The sequence below is a fragment of the Pleurodeles waltl genome, chromosome 3_1 (genome assembly GCF_031143425.1).
Source record: "Pleurodeles waltl isolate 20211129_DDA chromosome 3_1, aPleWal1.hap1.20221129, whole genome shotgun sequence".
In the NCBI taxonomy this organism is placed as follows: domain Eukaryota; kingdom Metazoa; phylum Chordata; class Amphibia; order Caudata; family Salamandridae; genus Pleurodeles; species Pleurodeles waltl.
In genome coordinates, this window is record NC_090440.1 from 1,440,304,281 (window position 1) to 1,440,328,100 (window position 23,820).

Genomic DNA, 23,820 nt, shown 5'->3' on the forward strand with positions numbered 1-23,820 from the left:
GTCAGGAATGTGTTTTACCAAACAAACACTGGAGATTGAAGGATGTTCCTCTTATTACTACAACCATGTCTTCTGCTCCATTGTCTAAGTTGACATTGGATATTGCTGGGCCTCTTATGGCTTTATCAGAAATGTTAAAGCATTTCATAGTTCTTATCAACTACTTTTCAAAATGGGTGTATAACAAATTTGTGCCCAAAGTAACCACACAAGAGGTTATTATTTTTTCAGAAAAAATCTTTACTTTCGAAGGTTATCCATATGAGCTTTTTACCGATAATGGTGTGCAATTAATTTCTGAATGAATAGAATTATTTTTAAGAAACAAAGATATTAAGCATTACAGAGTTCCATTATATTCTCAAGTTAATGGCGCTGTAGAGAGAATTAATTGATTGCTTAAGGAAGGAAGGAAAGACTGCTTTAAAATGTGGTGAGAATGTAGAAAAGTTTGTACAAGAAAAGTATGGGCTTATCAGAACAAACCGTGACCGGTGTTTCACCTTTTTGCGTATTGAGGGGCAGACAAGCTCGTAGTGGATTATGTCCTACCTTGTTAATTACCAAGTGTAAGAACAATATGCTGTAACAAGTAGATTTGAATAAAGTCACATCTAATGAGGTACCCGCTTAAAAGAAGATGAAGTATTACGATTCTAAAAAAAAACAAAAAAAAAAAAAAACGTTTTTTTATGGAAACATATCCAGAGTCCTTAGTTATGATTAAAGCTATTAGACCTAAGAAATCTAAAGTTGAATTTCAATGTATTGATCCATTTAAACTATCTAAAGTGACACGATAATCTGTGCAGCTAGATAATGGACAAGGGAAAGTATTAAAGAAAGAATCACAATAATCTGGAAATCTGTTATTTCCTATGAATAATATTCTAGAAGGACAGCAAATGAATACAACAGTGTCTGAAGATGCTGTTACATCAGAAATATGTGTCAGTGGTAATTCATTACATAGTAATGAAATAGTTTCCTTTTGTTCAAATTATACCAGTAGATGTGATAGACAATCTAAAAAATCTAGTTATTCACAAGACTTTGATACAAATATATTTAAGTATATATTTACAAGATTGTGATACATATATATTTTAATTATAATTGTTATTAAAGGGGGGAAGTGCCATTCTCTCCCCTGTCATTGTGTTGTTAAGCACTTATTACATGTATACTCTTCAAATTCAGTGTTCTTTATTCTTCACATGTGTATTTGCCTGCATCTTCCAAGCACGGCTCTAGGTTCTGTGTTCTGCCGTTTGCCCAGTGACAGTTGTTGGTGAGCGACAGCAGACCTGGAAACGTGCAGGTCAGTGGGCTGTATCCTCCTATCCTTTATTTCAACTAAAGAAGAATTTAACTTTGAAGCTTTGCAATCATTCTTTGCTTATCGGCTTCTACAATCTGCTGCCTTCACAAATGATAGGTTAGTCAAGGTACCTTCTTACAACTGGCAAGTGTTGGACCCTTTTCCCAGATGCTGCAACTGGGCCTTTTTTGGCAGGTCTTGTTACATTTGTGCCATGGGCTGGTTTCATTTCCTTCATATAAACACTGGTTCCAGCCCCCTTTGTCCCCAGAGACAGGCCCCTACTTTCACAGCAGCTGATTCTAGTACCTTTTATTGAAACTTGTTTCTGTCCCTGCTTTCAAGACAGGTTGTGCTCCCTTCTAACCAGGGACTTGTCTCAGGCCTCTTTTTGAGGTGTACCTGTGTAACAGGAATACCGGTCATACGCTGTTCTCATTAATGCGAGGTATAGAAGATTTGAACAAATTGACCTAATGGTGGCTAAAGAATTTATCCATGTCTGGCAACACAATGGTGGGCCATGGCCAGGTGTGTAGGACAAGGCTGTTGGTTGCCCATTGGTGACTGGGCTAAGGTGAAACCTGGAAGGATAGCTAGTGGTGTATATACAATTAAAGGTCCTTTTAGGGTTTCCGCTGTTAAGGGCAATTACGTAAAGCTAGAAATTGGCCAAAAGTGGAGTACGAGGAGAGTGCTAATTTATCATAAAGGTGGTGTTCTTAATAACATGTCTGGTAAAGATGAGTATGAAGGTGTTGAGCAGCTATGTTTATGTCTGATGCTGAACGTGTGAGGTATTCGACAAGAGAGTTCTTGCAGCAGCAGTTCGAAAGGGGTGGTAATGGCACTGAACAGAGACCAATCAGGAGATCATATCAAACTAAAGTCAGGAGGACTGCGGTTCGGTTAAATTACTGTTTGGTAATCCACCTCTTGTAATAAGTCGCTTTAAGGTGTATCTTGCATATGTGTTTATTTGACACTTTTACTGCACTCTTGTAAAAGGGACTTTATGGATAGCTCGCTGGATCTCATTATAATAATCATCTTAGAACAGAGATGATGTCCAACGTACAAAGGAGCTTTGCATGAAAGTGTAGAGAACCTCATGTAATGTCAAACATTTTAGAGTATAGGCTGAGATTTTTAAGAGGGGATTAACTGAAGAAGTGAAAATGGTTATTCTTAAAGTCTGTGAAAATCAGAGGTTGGGAGTTTGACGCAAAAGTTGCAGTGAAAGAGTGCTTGTGAGCTGTAGATGTTCTAAACCTTGTTTCCTTGAGCTACAAGGGATTTCTGTTTCTCAGGGCTCTTTAGAGCCCAAAAGACCCTGCAGCTCAGACAAATAGGAGATTGTTATGGTATTAGGGACTGTTGACAAGGCAGCACAGTTGAATTTGATCCTAATGTTAGCTGTAACCAATGAAGTCACAGAGTGTTCAGGCTTATGTCATGGAAGTGCCCAGTCTGGATGCGTAGTACAGTATCACTTTAATTGGAGCGAGTGAAGACCGAGCAGCACCTGCAAGAATAGTGTAGAAGAAGTCTAGTCTGAAGGCTGAGAGCTTGGACTGCTATTTTCAGGAGATTCTAATTCGAGATTAAATGTGTGATTTGTTAAGAGAAATACGGTAGAAGTTGGAGGACTTATCTGCTCTTCTGATGTGAGATTTCAGAGCCAGCCAGGAAGATAGGGTAAAGTTAAGAGATTTATTTGTGATGGAGAAGTTTCGGGTTGTGAGTTCTGTGTTTGAAAAGAGAGTTATTTTCATGTTATTTTCGGACATTTTTATTGATATGCCTCGGGTGGTGGGAGCAAAGTATCATTTTCACTGCTATATATGAGATTGAGTACTCACTACTGTACAATATTGCAATTCACAGAGGAGTCCGTGGCCGGAAGAGGTTGAAGGACTAATTGTACATATGGTCATGGAACCTCAGATGATGTGCAATATGCTGTTAATATATGTCATAATGTACCTTATTTATTATAATACATGGTTACAGCATTACCTTTCTCACAAATAGTTGGTGTAATGTTCCTTCGCACTTATAGCATAGTTGTAGATACGAAGAATAAAAGCAGAGTAGTTTGAGATGAAATGCACCAAAAACAAGTTTGTAATTAGTTGCAAAAAGATATCAAAATCAGTCAGAAAAAGAAGAAGCTGGCTCTGTGCTTTTTTTTATTTTTTTTTAACGGCACCTAGAATTATGCTCAGTGGCCTGCATGCACCTTTGCTGCTGGCTTCGGCAGCAGGTATTGTAACATATAACTCACCTAACACCTGCTACTACTTTTAAGCAACTACATAATTTCTTTATAACAGATGATTAGAGATGTCACAGCTCGGCCATAATAAGTTAGAATTTGATTGTTTAGGAGCTGTTATGCACGCTTTTCCTTATACCGAAGCTAAAAGCCGTGTCTGGCTTATAGCAGAAAATCTGAGCTGCGACTCCCTGAGCCATATCCAAACTGCATTCGTACGACTTCGAAGCAAACGACACCTCGCTCCACCATTTGTTGAAATCTCTTGTACTGTATGCGAGTACTTACTGGACGCACAATGATGTAAGTACATATTACAGAACACCCCCCGATCCATCTCCTGGAATTTCATTATTCTCTCTTATTGCATCGACGATGCAATAATCACAGGAAGGTCGGGCTTCCTGATAGCAACCATTGACTTACGTTTATTTCGGTGACCTTAGCAGTGCATTGACAGTGCTGGGCATCGCACTGTGCCACGTGACCACAGCGTCATTGTCTTATCTTACCTAGCTCGCGCTGTCGCTGCTCCCGAGTCTGCACGCGCACAACTCCTCTATCAGCCGGATCTCACACCCAGAAACCAGGTGTGAGACTGCCTGCAGAGGTGAAAGGCACAATCTGCTTACACTGCGTGAGCAGTGTTTTTATACACCTACAACAAATCTTTCGAGAAGCACGGCTAGATCCAGGGTGGGCTGCGATCATTAATTTCCCTTTGTATTGCCTAGTTCACATCTCCATCATTGCTCGACTAGGTTCTTCATATTTACCCTTGGACTTGTAATCTTTCCGCTTGCGACCTGTTTGTTTTCTTCTTTTTTAAGATATCCATAAATATATCCACGCTGTCTGGGTTTTGTATAGTGCATAATTTGCTAATAGTATAGCATCGGAACACATTTCCGTAGTCCGTCAGTGACTTACCTGGTGGTCTAATTTCCAATACTAATCAAAGTCCGATCAAGTCTGAGGAAATGTGCAGTCACTGGAGTAAATGCTGATGCCTCTCTGGTGAACGTGACTAAAGACTAATGGGTGAGAGTGGAGGGCTCACAAACTCACCTATGAAACAGGGAAGTTTACCCGTATTCCCAGTGCCCGGGAGGTAGATGCAAGTTAAGTGCCTATTGGGACAGTGTGATCTTCTGTTTAAGGATCATGTTTGGGTGTTTACATGGACAATGGTGTTGTAAGAGTAATGGCACTCAACTATAAGACATATCTGTGCGTTAGGTGCTCTTGCATGCACATGTGGTCCATGATAGATAGAGATGTGTGCAGTGTTTAGCTTGGTGATATCCACCTTTATGGAATATTGAAGCAGTGTAACAAGTTATTTCTATGTTGCGCCCACAAATGTCCTGGTGAGCTAAGTGGGGATGCACTGCTTTGATAAGAGGGTACTTTTTAGCTACAACTAGCACAGAGTTTGAATCAGATGACGTTACAAATCTTTTCCGACCTAGAAAGTGTCTATGGCCCATATGAGGTTCCGGTATCTGTTCACAAGCCACTACTGATACACACAATCCACTGATGCAGTTATGTTGGTTTGGGGATTTTCAGTGTCATGAATGCCCCACATCCTCATGTCTACACAATCACAAGCCAACATGAGCTGTTCTCCGTCCCTTCTCACATACTGCTATGTAAAAACTGGGAGCACCTTGTAATAAACTCTTTATCATATGTTTGCATTCCAATCATAAGTTTGTGCCATTCTGAGACTGGCACCTGACTAGCATGCTTCACATTAGCTAGCGTTTAATCCCATATGACTTCTTCCATTTGATATTTTTGAAATCTGTAAGGATATATATTTACTGTGCAGGTTTCTGGTGTACACTTAGTAGGAGAGAATTACGCATTTAATCTGATTGTTTTTATGGTAGTCATAATATCTTTTTAGATATTGGTTCTTACCTCTGTTTTATAGTTGTCTTTGCCTGTTCAAGAGTGCTATATGAATGTCATCTTTTACAGAAACTGTCACTTTACTGCTGAAGGAAATAGTGATCCGCGAGCAGATCACATAAATTCATAAATTGCGCTGATAACAGGCAATTTAACTGTGGTGTCAGACAGACAACCAGTGCTGAGCAAATTTTCCATAATTCCAAACGATTTTGCATCAACATTGAACTCACTTCTACACTAATATATTGACCTACCGGTACGAAAAAAATAACTTTTACATTTTGCAAAAGTCATTGCAAATTTCCCAGGAGCAGCACAAAATCACTGGACACTGGTGCAATTTAAAAGATCTGAGAGCAGGTTTTCATGTTCACTAGGGTGCGTTATTTGGTCTTCTGTCACCAATCGTTTGCGGAAGCTGTTTTTTTGCCACTGAGTATTTTTGATGTATTGGTAAATTCACCATGTCATAATTTCAAATCTCTTTTAATAGGATGCGCTTGTGAGGTTTTCTTTTTAAGTCTCAACTGGAGACCGCTTCAGCTGGACCTATTGCTTCCAATGTACTTCGAGCAGGCTTGGTCAGCCCCTTGTTCATAATAGGATGTCATTGTTATCCACCTAAGTTGTTGCCTCTTGAATTGATGGCCTTTCTCCCTGTTCTTATGTTTGCCCTGCCTAAAAGCATTTTGATCTCAGTGTACTGATTGGTTGACTTGTATCCTTCCACTGCTGATGATAAACTTATTTTTCTTTTCCTTTAAACACCTAATGGGAATGCACGTGTTATCGTCTCCTGTAAAGTTAGACTTTGTGCTAATCTGTTTGTTTGAGGTCCAGCTTGTAAATGTTGTTGACATTCTGGAGAACACTTTTGCAACCTGATCGGGTTGGATTAGTCAGGGTAAAGATTTTCTATAAAGGTTTTCATGCTGCTTATTTCCTCGGAGTCTCTATTGCTAGTATACTGTAATTTTTCTTGAATGCCAACACTTCACAACTTTTTAGTTTCCTATTCAAGTCTTATCTTTTAGAGCCTGTTGATGTTGAAATTAGGGTTAATTTAACTTGAATTTCATCATCCTCTGCACTTCAAGTGGCATTTACAAATCAAACATCTTTCAGTCTTGTCTTTAATTAGTATGTATCCTGGACATTATATAAGGGATAAAGTACCCCCTGCCGTACATTATAAGGATAGTGGATATCACTGAGGAGTTCCCTAATCATATAGAGGAACGAGGCTGAAGGCTGAGTTCCATTATAAGGTCGTGGAACTCCGAGGTGACTTGTAATATCTATATCATGTACACCATGAGTTACATTATCCCATGCAATACATGGTCACGCCATCACCTTTCCCACAAATCACTTAAAATCTTGGAGCACAGCTCTTTCATATGAAAGAACGAGCATGTCTGCAAATACAAAGAATACAAATAGAAGCTCTAGTTTAAAATTAAAACATTAAACATCTGTTACCTATTTGTTGCAAGCAGATATTAGAAACAATTCAATGGAAGTCAGTTGGAAAAAAAAAATCTGCAGTCGTTCTAATGTGTAGTAACATGGAGACAAATTCTAGGTTTTCTCTATCCAAGGTGTGCAAAAAATAAACATATTCTTTCTGCTTGACATTGTAAGCTAGAAAAATAAAACAGAATGAAGAAAAGCGACATTCAGTTTTCGTTGTTCTAAACAGCTGCCTCTATTACATTTTGTGACCTGACCTACCTTTCACCTTGACTGCAGGCTCTGGCAGCAGGCATAGTGATGTCAGATTGCAACTGTAATAAATTATAATAGCCGAATTTCTGACTTTTTTTCTGTATAATCAGCTACTGGGTGCATCACAAGTCACTGATTATGAAGAAGTTAGAGACTGACTTGTATACAGGGATTAACAGAATCCAATGTGGTATAGCAACCAACAACAGTTATATACCAGTACAGAGTACACGCACCACCGTACATCCTCTTGCTTGCAATCCACTCTACTGGTTGTAGCTTCACCATACCATAGGGATGCAAGCTGCACTGCCCTGGTGAAGGCTAAAAATAGAGAAACATGTATAGGAATACTTTTGTCGAGGGTCAGAAAGGCTGTGGCCCAGCAGGGTAGACTGAAATGCTTCTACTTGTGGGGTGGGGGCCAGAGTGGCTTGCACTGAGTTGTTAGTTTTCTTCTATTATGGTACTTTATGTGTGAGAGATATATATATATATATATATATATATATATATATATATATATATATATATATATATATACATGTTTATTTGCAAATATATGCATAATATACTTATGAGTTTATTGAAGGTTCTGTCTGAGCTTTTGCTTTTTTGGCCGGCACACCTAGCTGCCCTGCAGCAGAGCAAGGCCTCAGTACATGCACTTGTTGCAGATAGCCAACTTGTCCCTGAAGTTGTGAAGGTTAACCACTAATCAAACAGCATGCTGAAGTACACATTCTTTAATGTCAGCTGCTGATAAAGATATCTGTATATTTTAGAGCATATTGATTATTTAAGCCTTTTTGTTTTCTGTCTGCAAACGCCGCCTCTTTGGAGGGGTGGTGGTTGAAGAAAGGCCTTTTTGTTGTGGATTACAGCAACTGATTCATAACTTTAACTACCCCCTTAGTTTAGATACCCATGATAGTGATTAAAAAACAATCCAGAAAATAAGAAGGTGGCGAAGTGAATGAATGTTCATAGTGCCCGCCACAAACTCAACTTCTGTTGGTCCTGGGCCGGTCGCAGACACTCCCACCAAAGCAGTAGACTCAACGGCTCCTGTGCCAGTTAAGTTGCAAGGCTGAGCAGTCGGCTAAGGCGCCTGTAGCTGAAATTGGAGTTCAACCTGTAGGTTAGAGATCGAATTCCAGCGCTGCGACGCAACCTTTTATTGGTTCGAGGGGGGCAAAAGGCGAACGATCATGTTCCTAACTAGTAACACCAGTGCTTAAAGTGCTAAAATGCTGACACATGTTCCCAAAAATGAATAAATATTAATACAAGGAGTGACTGATTCTGAGCAAACTCTATATTAACTAACATTACCACATCAGTATTATAGTATTTTTTTATCCTTAGAACAAGGTAATCTTGTTAAGATTTTTAAAGTAACCACCTCTCTGAATCCCAAAATTAAGTGCACTCCTGTCTTCATGTAATTCCTAGGTCCCTAACTCTGTAGTATGCAGTCCCACTTTTCCTTTTGGCCTTCCCTTGTGTACACTTCACGCCCGCTCCCTACACCTTCTCGGGTGAGCACCCAGTACCCATTCCATTAAGGTAGTTTGGTGGGTTATCATGCCTGCTGTAGAGACTTCCACATCCCGGATACCCAGCATTATCCATCTAGCCCTTCTTCTTTTTGAGGATTATTAAACAGTCTCAGAGGTAGATCTCTCTTTTTCATGTAACACCTCTTTCTCAGAGCTCCTCATTTTATCGATGGCTGAACTGTAGTGGAAAGTGAGAAGTGAATTTGCCAGGAACCTAAGATGAAAAAGGAGAGATGTGATTCCTGGTTACAAAACCTGATATTTGTGCTACAGGATCATACTTGTTCCCAACAGTGGTTGGAATCTTGGAATTTATGCAAGGTGTAATGGCTCTTGCATTGCATATTTTATCCAAAGAACGCAAAACTTTACATTTTGACTTTCTTTTAAAAAATGGGGGTGTTTCCATTCTTAACACTTCTTATTTTTTTTATTTTTATTTTTTTTTATTATTTTGCATTGTTTTTTTTCATATGATGCATAGCGGGCACAATGGTTTTGAGCACAGATGATAACATTTAAATTACGTTTTGCAACTGCGCTTAACACCGACATTTACCCTCTGTGGGGCAATTACAGTGCTAGCATTGAAAAGAAGAGGGACATTTGTGAGATAATGTGAGTTGTCCGGTGGTATACAGTTGAGGACGGCCAGGTTAAAGTTAGAAGTCATAGCCTACTTAATGGTGCAGGAGAGAGATTGTCCAATCACAACAGTTTCAACTTTGAGTAACCGAGCGCAAGTTTGGTCAGTCAAGTCAATGAAAAGTAAGATTTTGCTGCTCGACCGCAGCTCCTTTTGTTATTCTTTGTGTATTCAAATTATTCAGGTAATTAAGTTGCATAAGAGGAGGTAGGCTGGCGATCAACAAGGCTGAAGGGGTAGGTGTGAGTGGGGTGCGGGGAGCGCGAGTCCCGGGGCATTGTCCATACATGCTCTGCCAATTAAATAAGCTAATTTTAGGGAATAAAAAGCGTAGTTTATGTTCCCGAGTGATGAAAGCTGCTTTTGTAGATTGCTGTGGACTCCACATTACAGAAATCTCTCCTATCTGTTTAGCTTTTGATGTTATATACTGTAAAACTACACCTCATTTAGAAAGATGGCATGACCATGTAATTTGTAAGCTCATCCATTTTGTTATACTCATAAATCATCTCTTGAAATGCTGAGGGGTGAAATCTTGAATATGGGTCTTAATAGGCAGATTTGTAATCCGTAATAGATTTAGCAGTTTCTTTCCCTTAAAAATCCCATAATGAACCGGAAATGAGTACACTGTTCACAGGTTCAGCATCAAATACTACAAATATGTATGGTCATGTCTCCAATTTTGTAACTTTGAAAATGTTTTCCAACCAAATATATTTTTGATATTCAGGGAACTAATAAGACCTAAAAAAATTAAGTAAATAAAATCCAAGGTACTGAAATTCAAGTTCATCCACACTTTATTTAAAGAGAGGTAAATGCAAATTACAATATATGGTACAGTAGGAATCCGTTATAGGGTCTAGCTTGTCAGCACCGTTGTTTGTATTACCTATTGCTACCAATTTTTTATCTGTCAGTAGAGTGGGCTTTGGCTTCTTCCAGAGGAATATCCAGTCTCGTGCCTCATGACATTCGCTATTTGGGGTATGGCTCTTCTTCCGTTGGAGTGCTTGCATCATAGCCCTTGAGGAGCGACTTTACAGCCCAAAAGTACACCAAATTATGATCAATTAAATTCTTTATTTGATAGATGCATTTTAAACAAAAAGCAATCGAGTGTTGCTTTGTTTTCGACAGGAGGGGACTTTTATGTTTTAGGACTCAAAATGCAAGCCAGACCTGTTGGCTTTGCCAATGCTTGTTAATGTAATGCAACGTGGATTAGATAATAGTGAGTGCCAAGAGGAGAGGATATGGCAAAGTTAAATTTAATTTGCATGATTTGTAACTGCAAGAAGTTGTTTTTGGTAGGTTGGTGGAAAGAGCTAGAAAGGGTGAGGGGAAGGGAGTTGAAGAGCGGACCAGTGTGCTCAGTGAGGTTCTCCTTCCCTACATAAAACATAATGAAAATCATCTGCTTTCAGTGGAAGTTGTTCATGTGATGTTTGGCTGAGTGATTGGAGGAGTAAAACCAGTGTAATGTTTATGGGGGCTTGAAGGGTTCCAAATGTGAACCCCCCTCCCCCACACCTTTCAAATGGGGGGCAGATTTAAGCCCTGCCACTTTAGTTGGTGTGATTTTTCTTTTAATTAAAATGCTGGAATTTTTTTTTCTGCAAATTTCATTATGTAAAATGCGTTTTAAACGTCGGTATACATCTTGGAGCTTTACATTAATTGGTTTATGTTTTTTAAACTAGCCGAAATTCTCTAAAACAACTCAAAACTATAGTCGACCTAATATGAGATTGAAAACAGAAATAACTATCAAAACTATCAAAAACGTATTTTCAAGCGTGAAATCGCTGTCGGTATTTGCAAGGATGATGGCTCAGTGAGCTTGAACGAACGTACCCCACTTGCAAAGAAAGTGTTCTGGAGATCATGAATTCCTATCCCCTGGGACAAGGTAATGAGCCCCCTCACTTCTTTCATTTATTAGGGAGAGTACCTGCATTTCTATGTGGAAGTGCAATGCTTTTAATGGAAGACTACTGGCCTTCCCCGATGCAGACAGGTATTCTGAGCTGAGTAGTGCCTGCACTAATACATTTCCATGTAAAACCTGTTGAATATTTTATATACTCAAAATGAAAAGTTAAACTGAGCATCTGACTTTGCTACATTTTATGAAATGTCGTACCCTGTTAATTTTCACCTACGTTTCTGGTTATGACCTTGAAAAAAGTTTTCTCCAACACATGTACTTGGATCTGTTTACTACCAAAGCTCTGTTCCAAATATTTCGCTTTGGGACAATTTACTATCACCTGTATAAAGAGAAAATGGGTTATTTTGTCAAAAAAGAATTGATATATATTTCCCCTTTCCACCACAGATTTTGGATTTGGGAATTTTTATACAGCTGGTGAACCTCTGGCGACATGGTGCGGGAGTCCCCCGTATGCAGCTCCCGAAGTTTTTGAAGGGCAGCAATATGAGGGACCTCAGCTTGACATCTGGGTACGTACAGTATGCAGTTGCTAGCCAGGCAAATAGAGATGAAATAGTGTGCATGAATGAATACATGATTATCAAATGGTATGCTCTATTTTATTATTGAGATGCATCTTGTTGCCACGGCGCAATCCTCCTTCTTGAACCAGTAAGGACTAAGAGTACTGCATCAAACAAATTCAGGCCAGAGGGAGTAAGTTGAGTCTCCACCCTGTTCAGAATTTCTAGCAGTAATATATGAGATAAAGCACCCCCAAAGGTGCAATGTAAGGTTATTTCAAGTTTCAGATGTTCACTGGCCATATAAGGCAATATGGCAAACGGCCAAGGTCCTTTATGGGATCTCAGCACTCTGAGGCGACTTCCAGTATCCTTTTCATACATAGCTGTAAGTATTTTTTTTTTCTTTTAACATGTGCTCCCATTTTTGCCTACTTGCCAGGTGGCTCTGTCAGTTTTGACACCTTGAGCCCACCCTAGGTTTTTAGGAAACAACTGTTTGTGTACTGGGATGCTAGGTCCAAATTTGCAATTTTAAAAGCTTTGCCAAAATTCTAGAAAGTTGAAAGTGTCATACAGTGCCATGCAGTTACATGCCAGCTATGAAATAGCAATGTCTAATCCAAAACAAAAGAAACGGCACCAGAGTATAAAGCTGAATTGAAATAAACCATCGACCTGCCTCTGAAAATAATCATTTACGATCATCTTCTTCCCTAATTGAAGTACGCTTTGGGGTACAAGTCCTACGTTTTCAAAGTCCTGCCACTGTAATCTTTTTATTATTTTCTAGCCCACAGCTATGGATCTTAAATTCTCCAAGAGGGTACCCCACTTACAGCTTCAGCTTAGCTCAATGTGCTGCTGCTTGGAACCGAGGCAGTGAGGGGCGCACACCCTTCCTCCGAGTTTGTGAGGAAGGTGGTGGATAGACACCAAAGGAAAGCCTGTCAGCTGGAACAGGTATGAGCTCATTTTTAGGTTGAGCATAGCAGCGCACAAGCACTGCTCTTCCCAACATGTTGTAATCTATTCTGAGGGCTTTAACCACCCCCATCTCACGCCCATCACTTGAATTCGTTCCTGGGCCTGCCTTTCAAAAATCCCATGATATTGTTGATAAATGCTTTACGTTTGTCATGCTTTGAGGCTGTTTTGTTACAGCCTTGGAGACATGTTACATGGATTATTGCACGATCGGAAAAGTACTTTAATGTGGCACACTCATTTTTCTTTTGCCTTGCCGCTTCGCTCACGGCGGTATGTTCTTTCTTTGTCTTCCTGGGTTTCTGGCATCCAGCTGTTTCTATGCGATGTCTGCGGTGGCTTTTTTTTTTTTTTTTTTTTTTTTTTAATTTTATCTAGGACGAACTTGCCACAAACCTATTGGAGGACTTTTTTTGTGGTTTTATATAGTGCAAATTTGATGCAAAGGTATTACAGTGCTTTACATGAGCACCAGTTACATTACACAAGAACACATTCATATTGGTAGCAAGAGGAGATTGCCCATAATCACAGGATGTTAAGCCGGCCCCGAGATTTGAACCGGGTTCCCCAGCTCCAAGGTCAGCAGCTCTTTCCCTTAGGCCACATCCTTTCCCCTAGGGTTCTTTGTCTGGCAATAACTCTTTTTTTTTTATATAACTTATTTTATATAGCGCTTGTTAACACAGGTTCTGCCATTTCATATTGCTGCAAAGCAGTTGCCCTTCTTAACAAAATCGCTATAATTCATTTGCATCAACCTTGCAGAGATGAAGAGGTGAAAAGGCTAACTCAGGATTATAATCTATGACATTCTTGTTCTGTCAAGACCTCTGCAGTGGGTGCATTAACCAACTGGCTTGAGTCAAGCTTAACACTAGGCAGTAGAACATGCTCTTGATAACCTCCAGAGGATCACCAATCAAGCACATAGGTCAGTTCTAGGCAAGAAGATGACAAAAGGTGTTGTCTCCAAATGGTGTAAAAGGAGTAGTAACTCCAGACCCAAGGACTTCATGGCCTCAAGCTTGATAGCAAAAAACATCTAGCCTTTAGATGTAAATACGGCCTCTTCAAAAAGAGTTCAGTTAGCGCGAACTCAATACAAAGGTATTACAGCACTTCACATGAGCACCGGTTACGTTACACAAGAACACACTCATTTTTGGTAGCAAGGGGAGATAAATGGGGGAATCACAGGATGTTGAGCCAGCGCTGAGACTCAACCCGTGTTCCCCAGATCCAAGGTCGGCAGCTCTGGCCCTTACACCACAACTTCTCCCTTAAGGTTCTTTGTCTGGTGCGTGTTAAGGCATTCTGGGAATAACTTGTATTTTTTAATATAGCGCTTGGCAATACAGGTTGTGACATTTCATAGCACTGCAAAGCACGTGCCATTCTTAACAAAATCGCTATAATTCATTTGTAGTTAAGCTGCCTCTTCTGTTATTCTCTGCGTATAGTTAGGCTTCTATTGCCAATAGAGAGGAATAATTATTTTAAAGGTTTAACACTCAGAAATATATGGCTGCTCCCCTTTTTTTCCTCCTAACTCTTTTGACCCGCTCATTCTCCAGGTTAAATGCCACAAAGGTGCTTCTTTGTGGGTTGTATTTTTTTTTGCTATAAAGGTTTAGGTAAACACACTAGAAAGGGTTGAATCTCTAGGTTATCACAACCAGTCTGTAGGAATGAGGCAAAAACAATCCCAAGATGGCCGCCTTTTTGTGTCCTCTCTCCTGCAGCGACATGCCTGAGAGGGTTGCTGTGGCACCTGGCATACATCCACTACACTCCACACCAAAACACTTTGGTAAAAGACATTGTCATTTACAAAGCCAATAGCTCTAACCATCACAAATGCGAGACCTATTGCATTGCAAATGCTTGTTTGTTCTTCATCGTGCTTCCAGTTCACAAACAAAATAGTTTGGCGGCTGCAAGCCGTTTCTTTCTTAGTTTCTGGGGAAAAGGGAGGCTGCCTGATGTGTGCGATGCGTGGCAAAGATGACACTGATATACTGGTAGACTCTTATAAACCTATTTGCATAAATTCGGGAAGACTAACCTCTTTGTGGTCTTATTTCTGCTGTGTGTCTTTTTTTCTTTTACAATTAGAGCATGGGAGTGGTGCTTTACGTTCTGGTGTGTGGAGCATTGCCGTTTGATGGACCGACGCTGCCTGTTCTACGACAGAGGGTCTTGGAAGGGAGGTTTCGAATTCCTTATTTCATGTCTGAAGGTAACTAACAACATATATGCATTTTGTTTTAGTAATATGCCCCACACAAGTAGGGGATTGCCTCTCGTGAACATTTCACACAATTACTCAGCAATATGCTTATTCAGTCTTTTTTGTTTTGCATTAAAATGTATCGATCACAGCAAGGGTGGACTGTTCTAGGGAAGTTGCTTCCTAGTAATCCCAAGAGAGAAAAAAATGTGAGCTCATATTCGCGGAGTGTGGGTGTGCAAAGATGAACAACACATTTGTTTGACTTTATTCATCTTGTCTAGCAGGGGTTTTCTTCTTCTGCCTAGATTTCTCCAGGCAGCTCCGAGATTTCTTTTCATTTCAGTCACATTGGCAGTAGTGGAGGACGGGAATGAGAATGCAAGAATTTCTTGTATCTGGTGTCTGCCGGAAGACCTCTCTGGGGCTGGAAAGCATGAAGCTCCTTTCCCACATTCCCTCCTCTGGCCCTGTGGCCAGACATGATCCAGGAAGGCCTAGAAAGATCACTTGTCCCTTGATCCTGCAAGGGAGTAGCAGGCTACCCTATGAGAGGGTATCAGATGTGGAATCAGAGTGGTTAATCGCTGGCGCAATGAGATACTCTCACCCTCAAACATAGTCTCTTTGCTGTGGGATAAATGAATCCATGCTTGTTGACTCGTGGACATTCGATGATAACGTACTTTGTTGGACAAATTATTACAGTCATAATTCATCTCTTGTGGGTACACTGATTGAAGGCAGATTTCCTCTGCTAGGCCCAATTTATAGAGCTACAACTTTTCTTCTCAGGGTAATGCTAATGGGGATATTTTTCTCTGACTTATTAAAGGGGCCATGACAAATCCTCTATCGTTTGGCTGTGATTACACCAATATTTTTTATTTTTATGAAAAAAGGATTACATTTGAAATCACTTTTTTTTTATTTTTATTTTTTTAACTAATTATTATAGATGTAAAATGAGTCGTTTTGCGTCTATAATTATTGGTACAATTCTTCAGATAAGGTCGGATCATAATTACAGGCGTATTTCCTCTGCTCTTGGCCAATGATTATATTTAATTTGTTTGCAGCTGTGGTTATTGTCATGGGAACTTCATTGTTCTGACATGTTTGAAGGCTTAATGTTTCTCCTGTGGATACTCGTTTGATACATCTTCAAATTGGCAATACATTTCTGAAATTTTAAAAAGAGTTTCAACCAAAATCTGTGCAGATTGCAGTACGTTTTATTTAGTTTTCCATAAATAGTGTAGGACGTCAAGCAATCTGTTTGGGATGCTTTAATTGATCTGCAGCTGCCTGGTGATTGCCTTCCGACAGTCTTCCCAAGACATTATTTGGCTAGCAGCTTTTCAGGGAAGAGATACCACACCCTTTGCACACTGCAACCCTGCACTGACCATTGCTTAACACCATTCAGATTTTTTGCGATCCCTTGTATGGTACATGTGCACTTTACCCCACATTTGTACCACAGTGGTGGAGTTGTGGTTTCAGTGCTTAGTTTCCCCTCAACAAGCACCCACCCTAGTACCAAATTTTCTCTGCTTGCATTAACAGCATTTTGTGATCCATTAGTTTACCCCATTCCAGTATGTAAATTGGTCATTTGCGCATTAGACTCTTCCACCATTTGAATTTGCCCAATCCTTGATCATGTGCTCTGGAAGGAAGCCATCTCCTTTTCACATGCCAACCACACTGACCAATTGGTTCCAACCTAGGCAAGACAGTAAAGATGACTCAGGGACGTGCCAAGGATGTTAGTTTGATGTCTGACGACTACACCCATATGACTATGAGAAATAAAGGCTGTTTTGTTTACATAACAGACTGAGCAAAGGGTGAACGGAAGATGGAGAAAGAGAAGTCTTGCTTGAGGAGTCCCAAGAAATGCTTAGGTTGTGATAAATCCACTAGAGAAAGTCATAGGAGAGGGTGGAGTCAGGGGAGCTAAAATACAAAATGTACAAATTCAGGGTGGTTTATTTCTTTATTTCATTACAAAAACAGTCTTTTGTCCCATAAACACTATAGTCCCTTATTTCAGAGAACTCAGCGGTCAAGAACCAAGATGTATTCATTCCAATGATTCCTTACTGCAGAATTTTTAGATACTTTACAATAAAAGAAAGTATATTTGTTTAATTGCACTCCTTCCTGAAAAATAAAAAATAAAAAACTGAAAAGCCTCCACATTATATAGAATAACTTTAATCTTTATATATGTGATAACTTTCCTAGAGCAATAAAAATAATTCCAAATAAATGTGTTTGCTAGCAATTTTTAGTAAACCGAGATAGTTCACTATCTTGACAACGTATGTGATGTTGCTTTGTTCATGAATCCGCCTTTGCTGAATGTCCCTTTTCTCTTTCCATACTGAAGAGTGTGAGCATCTGATCCGAAGGATGCTGGTGCTGGAGCCCTCCAAGAGACTGACCATCTCTCAGATCAAAGAGCACAAGTGGATGTCGGTTGACGTCCCTGTTCAAAGACCTGTTCTGTACCCCCAGGAACACGACAGTGCACCTTCCATTGGCGAGTACAACGAGCAGGTGCTGCGGCTGATGCATAGTCTTGGGGTCGACCAGCACAAAACAATTGAGGTAACATAGTGTGCACTACAACTAATGGGTTGCTAACAGAGGGCCGGATTTCTGCCACATTTTCAGGACAATCACTAATTTCATAAATTAATGCATTGCATATAAATGTACCTCACGTGGATTTTTGTATATTCTTGCATGCGTCCAGCACTCCAGGGCCTAAAATGCACACCCCTTCTATAACTTTAGTGGTGTGTTTAAATACCAATTGATTGCTTGTGGTGCCTAACTAATTAGTGGGCAACTGATTCTAGTGAGATATTTTAAACTATATGTGGCGTGTTTCTAAATCACAGACTTCTTTCTTGAATAAGAAGAGTATTTTATAAGGAACCAGGACTGCAGGTAGTGGAGAAGGGGTATTATTTATTGATAATTTGCAATGGGATGTGGTTTTGGGGGGGGGATTAGCCGTATTGAACGATCTAGGGGCGCTTCTCGCTGGATGCGGAAATTGGCTGTGGCAGGGTGTTAAGCTAGAAGTTGGCTGGTAGCAGATATTACATAAAGAGATGTAGTTTGAGTTATTTTTTCTTCCTATGAATGGGGCGAGCCTGGAGGTTAATATTCTGGGAGTTAGGTGCTTACATGGAAAAGCCTTGCCTCATTACTTTCTTACAAGACGGCAAAGACACCTTTTTCTCGCATTTTAAATACCTAGAATATGGTTTTATTGACATGACTAATTTTCCTCAACGTACTGCTAATTTTGACAGAATGGCCAAGAGAAAGTTATTTGCCCAAGAGCACGCAGTTTAGTTATGTGGGTAAAAATGGGACTAGGACTCAATTGTCCTAGTTTGAGCTGCCCCATTTGCCACCTAGGCATATGTTCTCCTAGCGCATACTTTTAATACTAAGTAGCCTTCCCCTACAAAGATACAGGCTTTGTGAACCTGCAAAATTTGTGTTTTTAAAGTTGGGTCACTGCTAAACTTTAGCAGCATTTCTTTCTTTTACATCTAAGCAATAACAAAAAAACGTTTTTTTCCTCCACATTAGCAAATTGAGTAATCCTGGGTAAGTAACTGTAGTTTCAAGTGCCACACTTCAGTTATCTGCTAACGTGTGTGCACTTAGAAAACAGTCCATTGTTGGGTGAGTCCAAAGTCGGACATGGAACATAACATCCCTGGCAAGATTGTCCAATCCAACCCAACCCTGCTCCCTTACTCTATATTTCCATTCATTCGCCTACTCTCTCTGTCTTCCTATGTCTCTGTTTCTCGTTCTTTAGCTCTCTCCCGCTCTCGCTTTGTTTCTCTCCCCTTATGCCCCGCTAAGCAGCAGTTATAAAATTTCAAAAACGGGTCTCCAATGTCCCAGCTCAACCTCCGCCGCCTTCTTCCCGGGGAAATGTCCGCTTGGTTAAATGGCCTTGCGTTGTTCCCAAATCAACTTGCCTCGCCGTTTGAACTGCGCGCTGTACAGTGCAGGCGCTTCACCCAGCCATTTTGTGCAGAGCCCTTGCACCCGAGATCTGCACACTGCCGCTTTTCCGCCCTATCTAGGGTGGACATGCTGACTCCAGCAGCACGCGGATGTTTTTTCTAAAGCTTACATAACTGCACGTTACGCAGGATGTCCCCCGGACGCTGCTTATCTTCAAACTATTGCGTTGCGTCATGCTGGCCCCTCTGCTGTTTCAGATTAAAAAATCGTCGGGGATCAACGTGGCCACATTGCTGACAGGGAATTTAGTGCGAGCTTCGACCTCTCGTGACGTGACCTTGCGGCTAGTTTTCTGTCCTTGGAACAGGGAAGACAGGGGTTTGCACCCACCTTGTCACGTCACCAAATGGCTCCAAATTACTATGTCGTGCACTTTCTAGTACCAACCGAATTGCATGTCCTTGAGGAAAAATAATTAAAAATGAATATTTTTTGGTTATCCCAGGAGTTCTTGGTGTACACACTGCAGTATTTGAAATTGAAAAATAGAAGTGCAGGTACTCTCAACCAGAGTACCTGCTTGTTCCTGAGAAGTGCTGGTACACTCCAATTAAAAGTGTTACGTTTTTCTTGAGATGTGCCGGTACTCCTCAAAATAAAAAAGTGCCGGCACTCAGTACCGGACGGTACCGGCCCACTTAAAGCACTACACATATGTACCCAATGGAAAGCAGTTGCGTGCGACAATAATACGTGCATAGCCCGCAGTTTCACCTGTTAGCTACAAAATGCGCACATTAACACAAAACGTGGCATCTCTCTGGTAGTGAGCAATGTATGTTTATTTTACCTTGCTTAGGTCTACTTTAAACATGCTGTAAACAAATATGTTTGTGTTAATCGGCGCCACTTTGTTCAGTTTAGGCGTCACAAGAAAAAAGCCGTCTTAGAACCAAAGACGGGGGAAGGCAACAAAATCAACTTAAGTACAGGAGAGTTTGACATATAAAGAAACAATGAAAGGGCTTTAATCTGTTTAGTCTGCGAAGAACAGGCTCGGCAAAGACGGTAATGGCTTAATAAATATTCAAGGGAAGTGGTGAACAGGAAGGAAATTATTTTACGTCATAAATAGCCTGTCATCAATCAGTCTGATTTTATTTTAAATAAAAATAATATCTGCCCCCGCTTTAGGCCTTATCATCGTATTTGACAATATGGCTCCAGGACTGCAGAGCTGATCATGTGCTGAACTAGCGGTGCCAGCGTGGGTGCAGGAGGGTCACATCCGTGGAAGACTTTCTAGATAACCATAGTGTAAATGTTTCCCTTTTAGATTAATCTGATATAAATGTGCGAGACGTGTAATTCTTCGTTATCTGACATGGTTCTGAGTCTCTTTAATTTACACCAACACTCCTGTATTAAACTATATGACATCCATGTCCAAGGAAGATTTAAACAGAATTATTAGGCGCATCTTGCTCAGCTAGCTATACAGAATCCTAGAGACTAAAAAGAATGTCAAGATCTGAAGTACAGCCGTCTTCGAGGTCTTCACTCCGCCAGGGGCAATAGGCAGTAGGACCCTCAAACAGACGGACTGAAATGCAGAGCTGCCAAGCTGAAAAAGAAAACCCAGCCTAGTTATACATGGAATATCTGTTTATTCATATTTTGTGAATAGGCAGATATTTAGGGTGTAAGGTACTGTTTTTACCATTGTTGAGTGTGGGAAGGGTGTATGAATCACAAGAGGCAAGCCTCAGTTGAGCCATGATGCCAGTCCACTCCCTCAATATGGTAAAAATGGGTTACACTTAGGATGATTGCATATTTGGTTTACTCCATACTGTGTGGTAGTTTTACAACAAATATTTAAGGAGAAGAGGTGAGATCTGTGCTATAAGGTAAATTGTCATTGAATAGGTCGCAGAGTATGGGCACAGTTGTTTTCCACTGATATTGATACTAACCTGGAATTTGTAGGGCAGTAAGTGATTTCTAAGTTAAGCTGTACAATGGTAACATATAATGTAATCCTTCATGTGTAATAACAAAAATACTTAATACCAAATAACATATTTTCAGAGTTCACACTTATTTTCACTGGCATGTCATATCTCTCAGAACTCTCTTGGCATATATGAATATCTATATACATCTATGTGTGTGTGTTAGACCTGGCAGCTCGTGGCATGGTTTCCCTGTACTTTTTGCTTATGACCTCTTGTTTTTTGACCCTGTGCTGTAATTTGTTTTTGCTGGTTTTGATACTTTGGGCACTTCACCACTGCTAGCCAGTGCTAAAGTGCAAGTGTTCTCTGTCTAATAGATATTGGTACCTGGTTTTCTGTGACTGGCATATTTGATTTACTGGTAAGTCCCTAGTAAAGTGCACTATGGGTGCCCAGGACCTGCAAATCAAATGCTACTAGTGGGCCTGCAGCACTGATTGTGCCACCCACACGAGTAACCCTGTAAACATCACAGACCTGCCACTGCAGTGTCTGTGCGTGCAGTTTTGCACTGCCATTTCGACCTGGCAAGAGTACTTACTTGCCAGGCCCAAACCTTCACTTTTACTTCATGTAAGTCACCCCTTAGGTAGGCCCTAGGTAGCCCCATGGGCAGGGTGCAGTGTATTTGAAAGGTAGGACATGTACTGGTGTGTTTTAGATGTCCTGATAGTAAAATGCTGCCAAATGTATTTTCTTCTATTACAGGAGACATCTCTCCTATAGATTAGCATGGGAACTGCATAAAAATGTCTTAAGGGCAGTTTACCGTTGGGAGCAGATGGAGATGTGGAGTTTGGGATCTCTGAACTCAAAATGTAAAAATGCATCTTGTGGTAGAGTTGTTTTTTAGATTGTCTGTTTGAAAATGCCCCTTTTAGAAAAAGTGGGCATTTTCTTGCTTAACCATTATGTGCCTCTGCCTGCTGGTGGAATCCACGTCTGGGTCAGACTGACAGTTGGGCTGTTTGTGAATTCCCTAGAGTATGTCTGTGGACAGGCCTGGGCAAGGCTGGATCTTGTGAACAACAAAGACTTTTCTTTGAAGTTTGTCTACTTCAAAGGGAGAAATGAGTGTAAGTAGTGGACCCAAAATACGAAACTTTCAGATTACTTCTAGATCAAGAGGAACTTCTGCCAAGGAGAAAAGCTTGATGCTTGAGGAAGACCTGCCACTCTGCCTGTTGCTTTGCTGTGCTGACTTGCTTCTGCTTCTGCCTGAAGAGGGAAAGAACTGGATTATACTTTCTGAAAATCTGCATGAGAAGTTTCTCCAAGGGCTTGGACTGAGTTTGCCCCCTGTTCTGAAGTCTCAGGACATAAAAGACTTCATCTGCCAGCACCTGAGCTCTCTTGCTGAGACCCCTACTCTGCCAAGTGGTGCCACATCCAGTCCCTGGTCCCTTGAAAGAAGAAGCTGGTGAACCCAAGGTGAAAATTCATGCACCAGAACTGAGAGGCAGAAAAATCGAAATAGCGCCTCTACCCCAGCTAAAAAATCGGTGCGTTGTCATTAAAATCAACGCTTTTTCAGCTCAGCACAGATTTATCACTGCCATGCGTCTGGATTTTCCACGCATCGTCCCTGGGCGCCACAACTTGCAACATCCCCGCACAGACCTGAAGCTGCTTGTCCAGAAATCAAAGCATCTCTCCCTGCAAGGAAAGAATAGAGCATCGCTTGCCCAGTGGGAAACAATCGACGAACTGCCTCACTTGGGACTAATGAATCAACACATCGCTTCCTTTTCCAACGCACACTCGCCCATGCTGCTATGTTTTTGAACACATACCATGTACTTTGTGCTAAAACAAGGCATCAATTGATTTCTATGGGTTAGACTCTTTTTACTTTAAAAATTAATATATTTGCTCGTGTATGTTGTATTTCTTGCCGTTTGGGTCTTGTTTGTTTCAGATAAATATTGGCTATTTTTCTAAACTGGTGTGGAGTCCTTTTGTGCGGTTTTCACTTTCTTACTGTGTGTGTTGGTGCAAATACTTTACACATTGCCTCTGAGATAAGCCTGATTACTTGTGCCAAGCTAACAAGGGGGTGAGCAGGGGTAATCGGAGCTGTGTATCTTCTTTACCCTGACTAGAGTGAGGGTCCCTTCTTGGACAGGGTGCAAACTGACTGCCAACTAGAGACCTAATTTCTAACATTTGGTGATCAGTGGTGAGGATAGGACTTGTATTTGTACTTGACATACAGTGATTGGTGTAGACTACTGTTTATTGCAGACCATTACACAACCACATACTGTTTTCTCTCTTGAATTTCTGCTTTTTCCTTTTTGGATTTCCCTTGTCTTCTGAAACTCTGCACTTTTGTTCAGCCTTACTCACAGTCATGTCTCAGTCTGGTGAGCATCAATTGAAGGTGCAAAAGTATTTTTTGAGCAGTAGAGGCTGGAGACCTATGAGATACCTCACCTCAAAAGTTCTGCAGACAATTCAAGTGTCCTATTAAAAACCTCACTGAAAAGGAGGAGCTGCAAAAGGCGCTGAGGGCCTGGCTTGCAGCAAAGGAGGCTGATGGGCTCACAGAGGAGGAGATTATTGTTGGGAATGTGAAGGTGCAGAGCATCCCTAATGTTTTGTTGGATAACCAAGGCCTGCCTGGTGGGAGGACCTCGAGCATAGG

General features: G+C 40.7%; 1 protein-coding gene across 2 annotated transcripts in view; it reads left to right on the plus strand.

Moving 5' to 3' along the window:
- The window catches only part of SIK2 (salt inducible kinase 2), a 348,026-nt gene that overhangs the window by 223,269 nt on the left and 100,937 nt on the right, over nucleotides 1-23,820 (plus strand). For both annotated transcript variants that reach the window (XM_069225002.1, XM_069225001.1), the window contains exons 5-7: nucleotides 11,806-11,930; nucleotides 15,030-15,153; nucleotides 17,543-17,763. In XM_069225002.1, the coding sequence (XP_069081103.1) occupies nucleotides 11,806-11,930; nucleotides 15,030-15,153; nucleotides 17,543-17,763 (470 nt within the window). The remainder of the gene's footprint in view (nucleotides 1-11,805; nucleotides 11,931-15,029; nucleotides 15,154-17,542; nucleotides 17,764-23,820) is intronic.